Source organism: Formica exsecta, unplaced genomic scaffold (genome assembly GCF_003651465.1).
Source record: "Formica exsecta isolate Colony F162 unplaced genomic scaffold, ASM365146v1 scaffold201, whole genome shotgun sequence".
Classification (NCBI taxonomy): domain Eukaryota; kingdom Metazoa; phylum Arthropoda; class Insecta; order Hymenoptera; family Formicidae; genus Formica; species Formica exsecta.
In genome coordinates, this window is record NW_021849308.1 from 616,160 (window position 1) to 632,610 (window position 16,451).

Consider the following 16,451-nt stretch of genomic DNA (forward strand, 5'->3'; position numbering starts at 1 on the left):
TCAGTAGTTTAGAATTATAAATTAACGAGTAAATCCATGCTTGTCTGTTCTCAGATGAGTGGTTTTTCTTAAGCAATTTTATTATATTATATTATATAATACAAAAATTTCTTTCTTGTTTTAGCATCTTTTAGCGATTTTTTTATTTTCGATCATTATGTATGTATATCATACTTCGTTTATTATAATTGCTATCTTGTTTTGCCTTTGGTGGCGGGAATGCTAAAACGGAACGAGAATAACATCTTCCAATTTTAGATGCAAATTTTCGATTCGCAGTGCTTCTTCTCGCGTCGGATTATTTATCTTGTAGTCGAAACGAACGAGGTACTTTATTAGACACTTTAACGAGATTCGTAGAAAAAGCTGATTTCTTCAAACGTAGCTCATCCGATTGCATTTTTCTCTTTTTTTTTTTAAATTAAAGAATTATGAACGAGAATGGCATAAAGAGCCACATAAATTTCGGAATAGGTTTCTTCGTTAAATTAACGCAAGCCAAGGAAGAGGCGTATCTGATCCATTCCGATCCGCCAGAGAACCGTTCGGCCATTGCTTATAAATATTTAATCTTTCGAGGTACATAGACCATGCAGGCTTCGCGCTTGCTCGTTTCGAGCGCCTTTTGCGATTCCGCGAGAACGAGAAACGAGTACGTAGCATATGGAGGAGAACCGCGAGATGAAAAGACGCGCGTTGGAATTCGGGTGAATAAAGAGGAACACGGCCGCGATTCTCTCCGCGAGTCGCGCATGAGTCTCTTCTCTTGGGTTTTTACCGGAAATCGACCGGCGCCGAGAGACACGAACGGTGCGTATTAATTTTTGATTGCGCGACGATCGATCCCATCGCGGTTCACCTCGTTTGGCCCGACGGATTCTTCAATGCCGCACGAAAATCTCATCGAACGCATAAAATAGCGCTCGTATCAATAATTGAAGTGTGCTACTCAATAAACCGCTACTCCTTTACAAGTTATTAATCTTACTCTATTATTGAGATTTTTATTTGCGATATCTCAATCGAGCGGAAAATTCGCGGGAACTCGAACTGTACGAAAAAAAAAAATTAATCTTTTGCGAAAAATCGACATACAGTTCATCGGTCGGAATGGAAGGAACGCCAGATATACTCCTTCCTTGGAATGCGATAAGGTCGATCGAAGTGTCTTCTTTCATGGAAATACGGATGCCCCGAGACTTGTATAGGATCCGCTAACCACTATATATAATATATAATATATTAATAACCTTGTGTGTGTGGTAAAGGCTTACACTACACTTGGTGTCGCTATTGGTGTTGTATTTTTTGGTGTTGTACGTGGGTGATTTTTGGACTTTCAAATAACACGGTATAGCTCTCTGTCGTGTAATAACGAAATAGGATGCCGTTGATGTTCTTTTTTTTTTCTTTAATTTTTCTCGAGTGTTTATCGCGTAATTATTAGTTTGCAGCATGACCAACTCTAAGTTGGCGTTATTATTGCGAACAATTGCGTGACGTCTTTCCAAGATTATCTACGGTTGTTTCCGCGACTGTGGGAAGAAGTACAATCCTAACGAAACGCTTCTTACAGTTTGATTTTTTATCGCTCTTCGAACAGTGGCGTCCTTCCTTTTTTTTACGAAGTAATCCGAGAGACCCGTTCTTTTTTTCTCTCGTTCATTAATGAAGGACCGCGGGAGACGTCTTAACTTTTTTCTCGTCTCGCGGAGAAATGTGTCGTAATCGTGTGAAAGAAGCGTGAATATGTAAGTGCGTCATGCGCGAGGGGGGGTTTCGTTTTTTGTGCGATCCAACGGGGCCCCATGCAAAGGGACCAATCGATTCTCGCACGGTTGACGTTGTGGACCCAAATTTTTCATAATTTTTACGATTAGATTAATTAATCTTAGCTCTATTAATTAATTCTATTTGTTGCCACGTTTATATAACGTAAGAAAATTCCGATAAACAGAAATATCATAGTGAAAGAAGATTTCGAGCCCATTTATCGTTAAAAAAAAAAGAAATAATACATAAATTTTTATGGATTAAATTTTTAAACAGTTTTATAATGTTTCAAATAACATCATCCTCATTGATGCAATCTAATTTAATCGAATTTATCGACGTCACATCTGCAGAACGCAATGCGGGACAGTTCACTAATGCAATGTGGAACAATGGTGAAAATTTTTCCGTCTCGAGTAAACAAACCGTCAATTAATTAATTAAAGGCGAATAATTCGCCTTTAGCGAATGCGTTATTGACGAAAGTCATGTCGGTGTCGTTGGCGTGGCGTCACGCATAGGCGTAGATGCGTAAAGCGCGGCGGGCGTTTTGGAATTAGCTAAATGTAGGTGGAGAAGTGAAATCCAACACCGGTACCGCGGACGTCGCGGTAGACGTCAGAAAACGGTTCTGATAAATCCGTGTCGTAAGCGAACGACGACGACGACGACGACGACGACGTCTCGGCCGGCCATCTTGGAGCCGCGCTGGCGACGGTCCAGTCTTTATTTAGCACCACCTGTCCCTCGTGTCAGCTTCTCGCTACCCGCCACCGCTCGCTCGAGGGCTCTATCGAGAGGATTCTAACGCGATTTACGCGTTAGGACTATACCGCGTTGGACCGTGTTGAAGATCCACGCTTATTTATGCTCTCACTCGCCACTTCCGCTCCCGCTGTTACTCGTTCGTTGTACACGTACCGTAGATCGAGATTGAGTTAATAAGAGTCTAGTCTACTCTAGCAGTATGAAAAATCAATGATTTCTAGGAATTTTTTTTGTAGAATATTAGAAAAATTGATCTTTTTGGCCTTTTATATATGTTTTTATTAATGTTTAAACAGTACGTCAGTATTTTTAATTCTTGGATATTTAGCTTTTTTTCGGCTTCATCCGATCAAGTTCCTCTGCAAATTGACTTATACGCATTCAGAGATGGATGTATCACAGGAAACATAAGACACTGCTAAAGTATAAATTGTCACGTTGCAAGCTACATATCTTTTATGCGGTACTAAATGCTATCTTAAGAAAAAAATTTACTGTTTCTGACTCATTCGTAAAAACGTTGACTCACGGCCTTTGTGAAGCGGTCGATTCAAACGGTCGAGTACTACTTCGGTGAAGAGGAGCATTTCCGTCTCGCGCGTCGTCGGCGGGAATAAGGTACACGATCATTTCTTTTCGGAGAGATGAAACGCGTGGGCGCAGAACGCGCGCGTTAAAGGTTCATTTCTATTTTCATTGCCCCCGCGGCTTCTATCCACCTGTCGTTGTCGCTCTTCTGACGCAAGCCGTAACATCGCTTTGCGAGAGACACGAGATGCGTTCTGTATCGCATTTACATAAATACATTGAGGCCGCATTTAAGCTTGCATTTCGAGTTTTAGAACGATGAACGAGCGCAATTCCGGGATGTAATTTCCTGAAATTTTAGAACTATTGTCCTAGATATATTTTGACAGACACGCGCATAAATTTAACTTTATCTAATTCGAGTTACCGAGTATATTATTCCTCTAATTTAAAAACAAGTGAGCTAATTTATACGCAGATGATATACCATAATTAAATAATACGCGCTGCACATTGCTTTATCGACCGGGCATCTATGATTCTTAATTAGCGTTCTTAATTTTGCGTTCCGGTGTCTTAATCAAGTTGTAGAACAAAGAAATTTCTTTTGTCCCCCTCTTCTTACGGTCGCGTATCTCGATTCCAAATTCGTCTGCCGAATCGTATTTTTAGCGCATTTGAGAGAAACGACGTGCGTACCGAGAACAATTAAGTCGTTGCGTGTGTATGTGTGCGTGTGTGTGGCAACACCCTTCGAAGTTACCATTGGTCCGGTCTGCTTTTCAAGGATTGGCAGATCATCCTATTGGATTATCTACGGCGCCGGCGCCCGCACAATCCGTGCACTGCGCATAGTTCCGTCGTGCAATATATATGTATATATATCCACGCTCGCGCACACATGCGCGTGCAAAATGTTTCGCGCAAGTGACACATATGATGTGTATCGGCACACGCACACATACATGTTATATACACGCATGTAAGAGTCCAGTCCATCATGCGGAAACGCACAACCATGTGATCGCAGACGATCGCCGGGCATCACGTGCCGCCGCCTCACACGTGTGAAAACTGACCGCGTCGCATTCCGTGACACACTTACGCGAGTATACGGAAGAAGATGATGGCAAGATTACGCCAGGTTAACCGACGCGCGTATATCAAAATGAAAATGTCGATTTGCGAAGGATATTCTCAGCGAAAATAAACCAAACTTTGGAAATGTCGGACACGCATATTTTAATTTTACAGAAACTGTCCCCAAGTTGTGTTTGGAATGATCTAACACGAGTTATTGTATTATTTGAAAAAAAAAAGATAGGCGAAACAATTTATGAATAATGTAACATTACAGTTACGTGCTGCTTATCATTTTATCGACAGCGCTTCCATATTTATTATATTAATTTTCTGATTTTTATTCTTTTTTTTCTAAAACAAAGCCTCGTATATATAGAGAGAGAAATTTGATTTTATATCTTTGATTTATTCCTTTATATTATCTTTTTTACCGATTTTGTCTCGATATTTCTAATGCATTCATATTTTTTTTTTGCAATTATATTAAAGTTAACAAAATTTACATTTGCGTTCATGCAGATTCACATATTTTCACATATGCTTGATTTTGTAGACATCATACAAGCCAATAGTCAGCATTTCTGTAAAAAAGGGAACACAAATATCGGTTACCAGATCCGGGATCTTTCGTGTCGCGTTCGTTGTAACAACGTGTCGCGCGAGGTGTTTGGTGGCTTCCGCTCCGCTAACACGCGCTTCCGCTTCGTCGTCCTCATCGTTAACGATCACCCCCGTAGTCGTAGGGGTTGTAGCGGCTCGCGCGCACGAATTAATGGGATTGATTGAACAATCCCCATCGGTGCGATTTACCCCCGGGATATACTACGTCATTACGTATGTCGTGGCACAACGTAGGGAAAAGTCGGGAGATCCTAATCGCGGCGCGCGGCCACTTTGCGTCGGAAATCGAGGGTGGTCACTTAGATCTATCACGAAGGAACGACACAGGGCCTTTTCGTGACTGCGGGACGGTTTTAATGTCCCTTACCTGGCCGGTCTTTCTCGTTAGCGTTTTACCATGCGGTACTTTTTTTTACCGCGAAAAAAGTCGCTAACGATAAGAAGTAACTATACGTCAATGTAATTTTGTGGCAATAATTGGGAAAATAATTGATATTGGCTTTAAACATAATTAATTCCATTTTTATATTACAGTTGAAAATGTAAATTATCTTGATATGTCCGTATCATGTCCGTTCTATTGTAATATGTGAAGATTAGTTGCTTCGCTCTATTTACATTTTTTAGCAGGGATAAAACTTTTCACAAAATCGCCATTATTTTTATTGATCCGGACGTTCTCCAAAATGTTTCCTTTTTTTTTTGTTTTTTAAAAAATTTGCTATGACGCGACAATAGTAAGCGCATTTATTCTCACGGGTAATGCGGTGTACACATCTTTTTCGTCCGTTCGTATGTTACATCGATCGTATAAAAGGTCGTGTGTCGCGTCGCGACATGTCGTCAACGTGGTTCTTCATTGTGAAAATTATGCGTCCATTAAAACCGCCCCGTTTCCGCACGAAGGTCTCAAGGACGAAAGGTACAGACCAAAAGATGACATTCCACGGATATTATTTCGCATATATTATATATGAATAGATCTAGAATCTCATAAATTTCTTAGCAAAATCAAAATCAAATTTTTTTGAACGTGCCATGATTTTTTTAACATGTATGTTGGTTACAAAAAACGTAGTCTTTAGCATAAATTCTGACCTCATTTTTGCAATCAGCATAAAAAAAATACATAAGAATAAGCAAAAATTGTGAATATAATAAAATCATTGTTGACCAGTGTAATTTTTTCATAAAGCAACGAGTTCGAAACTTATTGTTACTCTTGCACCGTATGGATTATCATATCAACATGTAAAGATAAATGTATTTATATCAAAATATTGCCGCATGATTGTGAAAGATATTTCTGGGCGTCACTATAACATACCGCATATCTCTTTCCGCGCAATTCATAATTTTCGATGGAAATCGGAAACATTATATATGGTTTCTGACAATTATACCGATTCTCGCGAGACATGTGCGATATGCGAGACAGTGCAGAGGACATTTTTTCGCCCACACATAGGCATCAACAATTCATAAACATTCCCTTGACACTGTACATTAAAAGATATTACTGTTATTAGCGTCATTAATGCGCAATGCCGTCGCACGGCACAAAAAAAGTTTCTGCAATAAAAAAAAAACAATTTAATTCCTTTTTTTATTTTTCACTGTGTCTTTTTGCGATTATTTCTCCGCGAGGCCGATTTCAGTGTTGGATGAGATTTTCTCGTGCACACTAGTCTGTCAATCGGTACGAAAGGGAACAACGAAGGGGGGCAATTGGGATTGGAAATCATCAGCTGGTCGGGGACGGACGCGTCGGTCTGGAAACACGTGGAACGAGGAGAACAGAATGGAACGCGCAGAAACAAGGAAAGTGGGGTTGAGGACACGCGAGCCATCCATAATGCACGTACCTCGGCCGAGATGCGACCGACAGATAAATTCGATGGAAAATGGAGGAACAAAAAAAGGCGATGGAAAAGCTAGAGACTATACGAAGGGACTGTATACGTCATGCTCGCGCGCTACCACGCGTCCTTCGTTCCAGGGTCTTTGTGTTTTCAGACTATAAAATATCGAACGTTGTTACAATTTGATATTACTTCTGGAAAAAATAGTATATTTTTTTTTTTAAACGTGATAAAATATGAATGTTTACTGTCTTCAGAAACTGCCATCTTTAGAACTGAGACATATATCATTCAAGATTTATTGATTTTATTATTTTGCCTAAGAATACTCTCAGACATTTGATACTTTCATTTGGAATGTATTGTTATACCTAGTGAAGTAAGTAACGATCCGCTGTACGTTACTATCATTTCTTAACAGACTTTCGAACAATCCACTTTGTGTCTTCATAAAATGGAGAGAAATATATATCGTTTCATAAACATCTCGAACTCAAATTCTATCAACCGACATGCGTATATAACAGGAAAACGTTAGTTTCCGCTTTGAAGAAAGAGGCGACAATTCGTGTAAAGGCCGAAATAAAGTCGATTGTTCTCGGACAACGAGTGAAAAGTTTATTCGAATTATATACAATTCACACGCGTTCCTATTCTTCCCCTTAAATAAATCTTATCGGAGAAAATAGCTAGCTTAGTATTTAGTTATTCTCAGACATGTTTCTGCCAACATTTATCGAGTAGAAAGATTGACTCTCCATTTTGGCTCGTGAATTTAAATCAAGTTAATAGAAATTAAGCTTAAAATTAACTCTCAATTATTTCAGAAAATCTGGAATAAACAAGTGCACAAGCGAGATATTTTTACAACGTTCGTACATTAAAACTAATCTTTGTTTGTGCGCCTCTGGCATTGAAAACTCCAGCAGGTGGCTGATAGTCTTCGATGTCAATAAAATTGACAATTCTTCTATTAATTTCCGCACGTTTGTTTGTACAGATAGATCGGTTGTCATGCAACGTGTCGCGTTTTATTTATCACACATGGCGCGCTTCTATTCATTTTTATTTTTATTCTCCCTCGCGAATCTCTTTGTCTCGGTTAAGAATAACGTCGAGACATTCCGATGATGCTGCGAATAATTCGCGAAAATTTAAACTTGACTGAGCCGAAATAATTTGCGACAAAAAAAAAAATAAAAAGCTACGTATAGCGTCGTTGCATAAATTTTTTCTCTTTACGCTTCTTGATTCTTTTGCTGCATTTGGCCGCACCAAGGTCGTCGATTTTATCTTCCTTTCGCAAACGCATTTTTATCAAGTTACTCGCGGATTTTCCTTAAAAATCTTATACAAATAAAAATATTTAATTGTAAGAAAATTATAATTAATGTTATATTTTTTCTATCTAACAATCTTCACACGTTTAGACCAGCCATCTTTGTTATACGATTTAATATTTTCAGACGCGGAGATTATTCTTATTTTTTCTCCTGCAAATCGTTGCAAGTAAGAGAACCGGATTCTCGCTCGTTCGAAATGACACGGATGAAAGTACCGTCCATCCGCAATGCGACGTCGCGTTATAGCGCGATGTGGGGACATACATATGTACATATCGCTCTTTTCTACCTTTATCAATTTCACCCTTCCCGCCTCATGTAATGTCCATCGATCGCGCGCTCATCCATCCTGGATGACAGCTCCAATTCAAGGTCGTCGATTCTACGTGTCCATTGTAACACCTTTCCCTTCCCCCCGTTGCAGCGCGAGACTTACTCGTTTGCGAATTAAGCGCGACGTGCGACACGCGTGTCGAAGCGCTCTCGATTGTTTGCGATTGTGCGATAATGGTCAGCGGGCACCAATCCGATGTAGGTGGAGGAGCCCTGTGTTGTTCGAAGCCGCAGGACGACATATTGATTTCCTTCGTAGACTGGACACTGGCTATTATCGATCCGTTAAAAAGTTCAGGGCTGTCTCCGGGAAAGAGGCCGGGTTCCTTCAGCGTCTCTCGAAATGCTTCGGAATCGCCCGTTGATGTTTAATCGGTCATTGAATATCCGTTAGCTCTCTCAATTCATAATTTACTACGCACGCTACGCGTTCCATAGGTACAGTTTATTGAGATCGCATGTCGAGAGTAGGTTTACCTAAATATACCAGTACCATTAAATTAGATTAGATCGGATAAAATTACGATTAAGACGTAGTGTGTATGTATGTGTGTGACTTCAAAATATAATTTGTCCAAATTTGGTCGGATATTTATCCTTATAATATATAAATATTTTAATTTTATATCTCCCATATGAGTTGCACACATTTGATTTTCCGTGAAAATTTGTTTAATCTACTTGATTAAATTAAATCTTTAAAACTTTGAAATATTATAAATTAAACATTTTTAGCGACAAAGAACATCAATTATTGTAATTGTTTATTTATATATATCCGAATGATTAAAAATAATAATAATATCACGTATAATAAATTATCAATTTCGGAATACGATGAATTTAAACAACAAATTTACCTGTATTTTTATGTATTCGCAGAGTACACATCGATCGATAAGAAAGAATTCGAATCGGCGAACAAAATTCGCGGGTGATTGAAGAACGCTCGCCAGATCGGAATCTTCCGCGTGTTATTATTTAAGAAGAAATAAAGAAAGGCAAAGAGAGTAAAAGAGAAAAAGTGTAAGAGAGACAGAGGCACTGCCGTGAGAGAAATGTACTATCTTTTTTCTTCCTTTCTTACAAGGATGCGTTTAGAGACGTCTCGCGTCGATTTTCTTGAAACTTTGACATATTTTGGAGTAGTTTAAAATAAACGATATTCTGTATTTTTTTACGTTTTGTCGCAGATTTAGGGAATGCAACAATTTCTCGACATAATTTTGACATATTCAAAATCGAATATTATCGATTGACTAAAGCAATATTACATAACGCGGATGATGCACACATGCATGAATGCATGCAGTCAAGAATGTTTGTCTTCGTCGTGCGAACAAGTTTATCGAACAATATGGTGTGCGCAAACGCACATATATTTGATAGTAAAAAAGCGTGTGACGCGATAGTGGTTTCTCTTATATTTTTCTATTTGAGTAAAATTTGAAACATTATTTTAATTTTTATTCTTTATATTTTTATTACATTTGTATTAAATATTATAAGTGTGACCATAAATGTTTGTTTTTTTATTTTTTATCTTTTCATATATTTTATAATTCAAGCAATAATCAATACAAATTATTTTATTGAGTTTATGTTTTAAATATCGAGCTTTTTCTCCCTAAATCTGCACTGAAGTACTTATAAAAATACATACGTGTCCTTTGCTTTAAGCTACTCTATGGTATATCCGAAGATTGTAAAAATCGGAGAGAGCGAACCCGAGACGTTTCTTCAGATCTGTGAATTTTAGGTACTAACGTTGGTGTTAGATAATCGTGTGCCGTGTGCCGAGAAGTATTTATATTTCGTGCAGTCACCTATATACACGTTTGTCGTTGGTTTGTTGTTGTTTTGCCAACACGTGAAAGATTTCTTTTTTTCTTGGATTGTTGCGTACGTTTTTCGCCTTATTATTGATACCACAGTGAGAGCAACAAGTTTACCGTTTTCACATCAACTTACTTCCCTCTTTCACCCCTTCTCCCGTCTTTCCTTCCTTCTCCCACAAAATATCCGGCAAACACATGCACACACATACATATACTTACATACATATTCATTGTGCATACTAATATTAGTCGAAGAGAAATATCTTTTCTTATACTTTATGCGCGCGAGATTCGTGACTTTTTATTGCAAAGTAAAAAGATACAGTCTTTGTAGTAAAAAATTTATTAAAGTAATACTTTGTATGATATACTTTTAAAATATTCTTTGGATACTTTTTAAATTTTATTCGAACATACTTTGGTAATGAAAAGCAAAATGGAATAAATATATTAGTAATACAATGTAACTGCAACTTTCTTTTATTATCGGTTTTAATTGCTTTTCTGTGTACATAATCAGAATGCATATTTACTGTATACACATATATTTACAAATTAGAAGAATAGTGCGATTCTCTCAGTGGTTAGATTCGCGTGAATACGAAGTCGATTTTTTTAAATGAAAATTTGATAAAAAGGGCGTAATTATAAAGAATTTTGTATTGTCAACAATTCTAATGGATTGTGACAAATTTCATGCTTTGAGATTATAGAGAAAAAATCTACTGTTTGGACAAAATAATGAAAAATCCGAATTCATAATTAATTTAAGGTGAAATTTGTGTGCAGCGAAATTTTAATTCATGGTTTAATTACGTCTACGTTTAATCTCGAAAATTAGAAAGCTGCCTCCAATCAAATTCGCGTTGAGGAAAAATCGATTCAATTTGTCAAAAATTTACAGCTAAAACTTACAGAGAAACAGCGCGATACACCCGATATACAGAATGATTCATCACATGAGTTTCGAAATGGCGCATCTTGACAAAAAATATATACATATATAAAAAAGAATAAATATTATATATTATACAAGAAAATTGTGTATATCTTATTTTTAAGAATATACGATTGAGTGAAGATTTTGAAAGATATGCTACTTCGCAACTCGAAATATGAACATGTTGTATACTTATTACTTATTTTCCCTGGCACACCGATCGATACATATCGAGACAGAGAAGCATCTTCCGGTACGATCGTCCGTATGTTACGTAGAATATGTTGCGCGAAGATCGATCGAAGAGAACTCGGTACCTCGCTCAACTCTACCGTTTGGTGTTGCGTGCTTTTGGTGTTGGTAGAGAGCTGTTCGAGAGCGAAAGACCGTCGAGCCGGGAATTTTCTTGTAACGCGATATGCATTAAAGAAAGTTTGTTTTTCGTCACGCGTTTCCGACAGACTTCTGGCATGCTCCGCGAGCCGAGGAATCAGCGATGTAAGAACGGTGCATACACGCGAATAGGAAATCGTCTTCCCGCGATATACTCAGGACATTTAATGATTATTATCTTTATCTACGCGCGATCGAGAGACACGAGTTTTCAAATATTAATTCCGAATGATAATTAGCATAATCGATATCGCGAACTCTACATCAATACACATATTATACGAAGAGAATTTTCACGCATACATGTACACGTACAATCACGATACGAGTAACATTGCTACATCACCATTTTTCTTTCCCGATTCCATTATGTTCCATAAAAAGAGAGAAGTATATTGGACCAAACGAGACCCGTCAGATTTATTTCGCTGCGCCTTCTTCGAAAGCGGCATCGAACATTGACCGATGGCTCTCGATCGGTCCAGATTAGGTGTATCTGTTTGTAAATTATTGCTTCGCGAACTAGACGGCGTTTTATTTATTTACGTACCAACATTTTGTGTGGCAAAATTTGCTAGAATATTTACAACTGATAATGCTTTCATAATTAATGTGCGAAATAAATACGGTCATTTATACAGATCAAATTGTGAAAATGTTAAAAAAGATCTCGGGTCAAATGGAGCATTTAACTGCGTCCCAGTGATGAGCACATTTCAAATGCAGACTATCAAAAGTAATCTTTTAATAATTATTTTACTCGGTTACGAGAATACACATATATCTGAAATATCTATTCCTAAATATTCTAAAATTAATTCTAATTATTTCTACAATTGGCAAAATATTTTAAATGGGATCTTAATATGAACGAATTATTATCTCATCTCAATCATTTATAATACAATAGTAGAAGTAATACATAAATATTTTTATTTCCTCTATTTCAATTTATTTATTATCACGCTCGCCTCTGGATATAACCACGCAATCTATTATTGTTTCGCTCCTCGCGTTCAGAGAACAGGAATATCTCGCCGTTATCGTGAAAGAGTACGCGTGTTGCAATAAATTCACAAACACATCCGCCGCAATTGGATCTACGAGTGTCGTTGGATCCGCACCGCATCAGCATCCATAACCAACCGTCGTTCTCGTTTTGCAGGGTACCACCAGGCTACATGTATCAGTCACCCTACCTGGCAGCCGCGGCGCCAGGTGGTCTGGTACCACTTCCGGCGACGCAGTTGAGCCACGCAGCCGCCGTCGCCGCGGCGTCGCAGTTCTACGAGTACCAGAACGCGGCGGCGGCCGCCGCGACCTACCCGGGCACCTCGTACAACTTCGCCGAGGCGTATCCGTACACGACCGCGGCCGCGGCTGGTACGTGTTTGAATAGTGTCCAGAGTAAGGGTAGCAACTACCCGTTACACCATCACCACCAACACCACCAACAGCAGCAACAGCAGCAGCAAAACGGTCCCGCGACGTTGGCGCATCAGCAACGGCTGGAGAAAGCTCTCCTACCGCAATTTCTGCCGTCCGTGCTGCGTGATTACGGTAGAAAATCTCCAGAGATAGGGGAAGAGGAGAGAGGAGAGAGAGAAAGAGAGAGAGAGAGAGAGAGAGAGAAAAAGGGGAGGGAAAGGGGAGGATTGCGCTGCATCTATCTCGGGACTGCCCCTGTAGTGCTTAATAAATATTTCGCGGGGTTCTCACAGGATCTGGTTTTTTCGTCTTTCACAGGGGGGAGGGGAGGGAATACGCGCGGATAATGCGAAGGGGGATTGAATCGAACGTGCAACTTCCGACGTACATCTTCTCCGCTACACATCGTTGGATTACACGCGCGGTTAGGGGGAATAATAATTTTGACGTCGGATATGTGTTTGCCGGCACTTAAAGGCGGGGATGCAATGAAGCGCCGTTTATCCTGTCCAAGAGCCTTGGGCATTTCCTGACGGATCCTTCGTGGGAACCCTGTTACACATCTCTCTTGCGTTGACACACATCTCGCTTTCTCTCAACTTCATTCATTGAATATTTTGCCTCTCGTATCAGTATCAATATTTTTCTCGTAAACAAAATTCTCAGCCTTCTCTGTGAAATATTATAGAATATCCCACTTCTTATTAATAACTTTGTATATTCTTTTATTTATTTTTTTTATTCATATTTTTTGCTTTAATACCTGCGTACATTATCGTATGTTACGTTGTAGTTGTACCGTTCGCGCGCTTCACTATTCGATAGTGGATGAACAATGAATAGGACAAAGTCTTGCATGCGCTTCATGAACTAGACATTGATGCATTATATACATATTGTCAGTCTGTCTGCGCTGTCTGTGGTGATGGTGGCGGTGTCCTCGCGATGAGTGATGGTGGTCAACGAGCGCCATCCGCTTTACGTATTGCGAGTAAACAGCACTCCAAAAAAAAAGCTAAGGCACAAGATAAGAAGGTTTACAATGCGCACAAATCGCTTGCATACGCTTCTTTTGTGATTCATTATTTCTCAATATTTTCATGTAAAGTTAGGCTGTCCCAAAATTATCAAATGTCCTTTTAATGATAGATTTTTTGGTCAATTTGGGCTCGATTTTTTTCGCGGAGAAAATGTCATCAATGACTTTCGAATTATAAGCGATTGAAAAAAAGGGCTTCTTGCGAATTAAATTTTGAAGAACCAAAAACGTAGATAAAGCTATGTTTCTCAATTAATTTCAGATAAAGTTTAATAAAATTTTAATTTGAGGCTTAATTGTATACAAAGATGTATGATATAAAAAATTAAAAAGTTATAATAAATGATAAACTTTTTCAATATTTTACTAATAAGAAAAAATGCGCCCTAAATCTCGGTCAAGGAACCTATCATTTAATTTTGGAACACTTCTTATATATATATATATATATATATATATTATAGTTTTAACTTGCATTTATTTAAACTCTACAAATTCTTTGACGATTTTTTCAGATTCAAAATTTTTTAAATAAATGTTTATCTTAAGTATTGTAATTAAATATTATATGTATATTTATATATTATTTGTGAAAAAAGAAATTTGTCTTTTTTTCCAGCTAATGCAGCGGCAGCAGGTTACGTAGCACCGTACACGTACGCCACATTGCCAGGTGCTGCGGGTCTGCCGGCAGCAGCGGCGGCGGCGGCAACAGCAGCTGGGGCGGCTTTTCCAGGCCTCCAGTATCAGACAACACCTCAGGAGGCCAGATTGCAATAAAGCGCTTTCGACATTAGACCATCACAAGACAGTTGTAGCCGAGCCTTCTTACGTGACAGAGATGAAGCGAGGGAGGGGAGGATGGGGGCTTTAAAACGTTCTCGATCTCGCCATCTTTGGGGAATCGGCTCGCCAGCTTCCTCGTTTCAGCTATTTCCATGAGACTTTTATGTTCCCGATCGTGTCTCGCAAATCAATCGAAATACCTCCGCGAGAACCGCAAAGAAGATGACATCTGACGAAGTGGCAGCTTCCTCGAGATTGACGAATCGCGACTTCTTTCGCTAAGTCTGTATAATCTGTATTCTTCCTTTTTCGCTTCCCTGACCTTTAATTTTCCTTTTCTCAATTTCTCTCGTGAAGCCGAGATATCGGCCTGCTCTCGATCAATATCAATATTTCGCGAAATTTTAGAGGAAAGACTCTACGATTTTTAGAGAGCTACGATTACAATTATTTATAGCAAACTCGAATAAGCTCGTTTGAGAAAATGACCCTCGACCAAATCGGAACTTGAGAGCCGAGAAGAGGGTTAATTGAAAGCGCATTAAAGAGTTAAAAGCGCGAAAACACCCGCTGTAGGTTTTTGGGTACAATGCTATTCTGTAAGATTTCTATTTCGAAATATTACAACGAGATGAGAGGCGGTGTATCGAAATGTAACCGCGTGTTACAATTCTTGAAATTTAATTTTCTTAAGATTCAAGCTCATCGAGATCATAATCATACTAGTTCCTTGCCCCTATCCATTTCCGTCGGTGGTTCCTAAATCGGACTTCTTTGACAGTCAATTTTAACAGTGTTAGTCAAACGATATACACGTGAATTTTCTCTCTCATAGCTGCGACACAATCTGTCTTCGACAAAGTTAAGCGAATGCGGTAAACTAAAAATATCGATAAAATTAGTGCGAAAGTTCTAGTAGTATAAATTTCGGAATCATTTATACATTCAGGTTTAGAGATGCACGGAGAAAGCAACGTGTTTTAATTTTTAGGTAAATTTTCAGTAGATCTTAAAAACTTAACGCGGTAAACAAGATTTCTAGTATCATAAGCTGTTAGGTTACATTTTCAGGCGTTTTCAGATAAAGGAAGAAATTATGATTGCGATTAATCTGTAATGAATCGATTTTTAGAATAATGTTTAGGACGGTATTCACAGTCGTTCGGCGCACAATTGCTTATACCAGCTTGTAGTGTGGAAATAATAGATAGTAGAAGCCTCACAGTGAAATATATTCTGACCTGAGAAACGGAATTAACATTCGGTTTCTTTGTCGTTATTATCGTCGTTTTTGATGACGTTTGATTTACGCAGAAAGCTATCAGGAAGAATAACTGAGAAAGAATAATCAAAGAAGTAACCTTTTTTAAATACCTGCAATTTTTCTATCAAAACGATTTCGGGAGAGGATTTCTCTTTATTTTTATCCTTTTTTTTTGCACATATGCTAATTATATAATTATTGTTCTTATAATTATTGTAATTATAACTCTTTATTCTCGAGGAACACGATTATGTGAATACTGTCTGTAGATATATCTATACATAGAGAGAATGCGTTATAGTAACAAAGTATATGTATCTTCCAAAGTACTTGTTTACCGATATCTTATTTCTTATTGCGCACTGCTTGTTTCGGCTCTCTGTTTATTAGCAGATTATGTTTTTACGTATATATTATATATATACAAATACGTCAATATTTATTACAAGCTA

At 38.3% G+C, this 16,451-nt stretch overlaps 1 protein-coding gene across 2 annotated transcripts in view; it reads left to right on the forward strand.

The window, feature by feature from the left end:
• The window catches only part of LOC115234602 (RNA-binding protein 24-like), a 38,839-nt gene extending 23,014 nt beyond the window's left edge, over window positions 1-15,825 (forward strand). The window contains exons 5-6 of one of the 2 annotated variants that reach the window (XM_029805786.1): window positions 12,648-13,042; window positions 14,569-15,825. In XM_029805786.1, the coding sequence (XP_029661646.1) occupies window positions 12,648-13,042; window positions 14,569-14,729 (556 nt within the window). In that variant the 3' untranslated portion in view covers window positions 14,730-15,825. The remainder of the gene's footprint in view (window positions 1-12,647; window positions 13,043-14,568) is intronic. The other variant, XM_029805787.1, reaches the window with a different exon arrangement.
• Window positions 15,826-16,451: the final 626 nt, after the last annotated feature.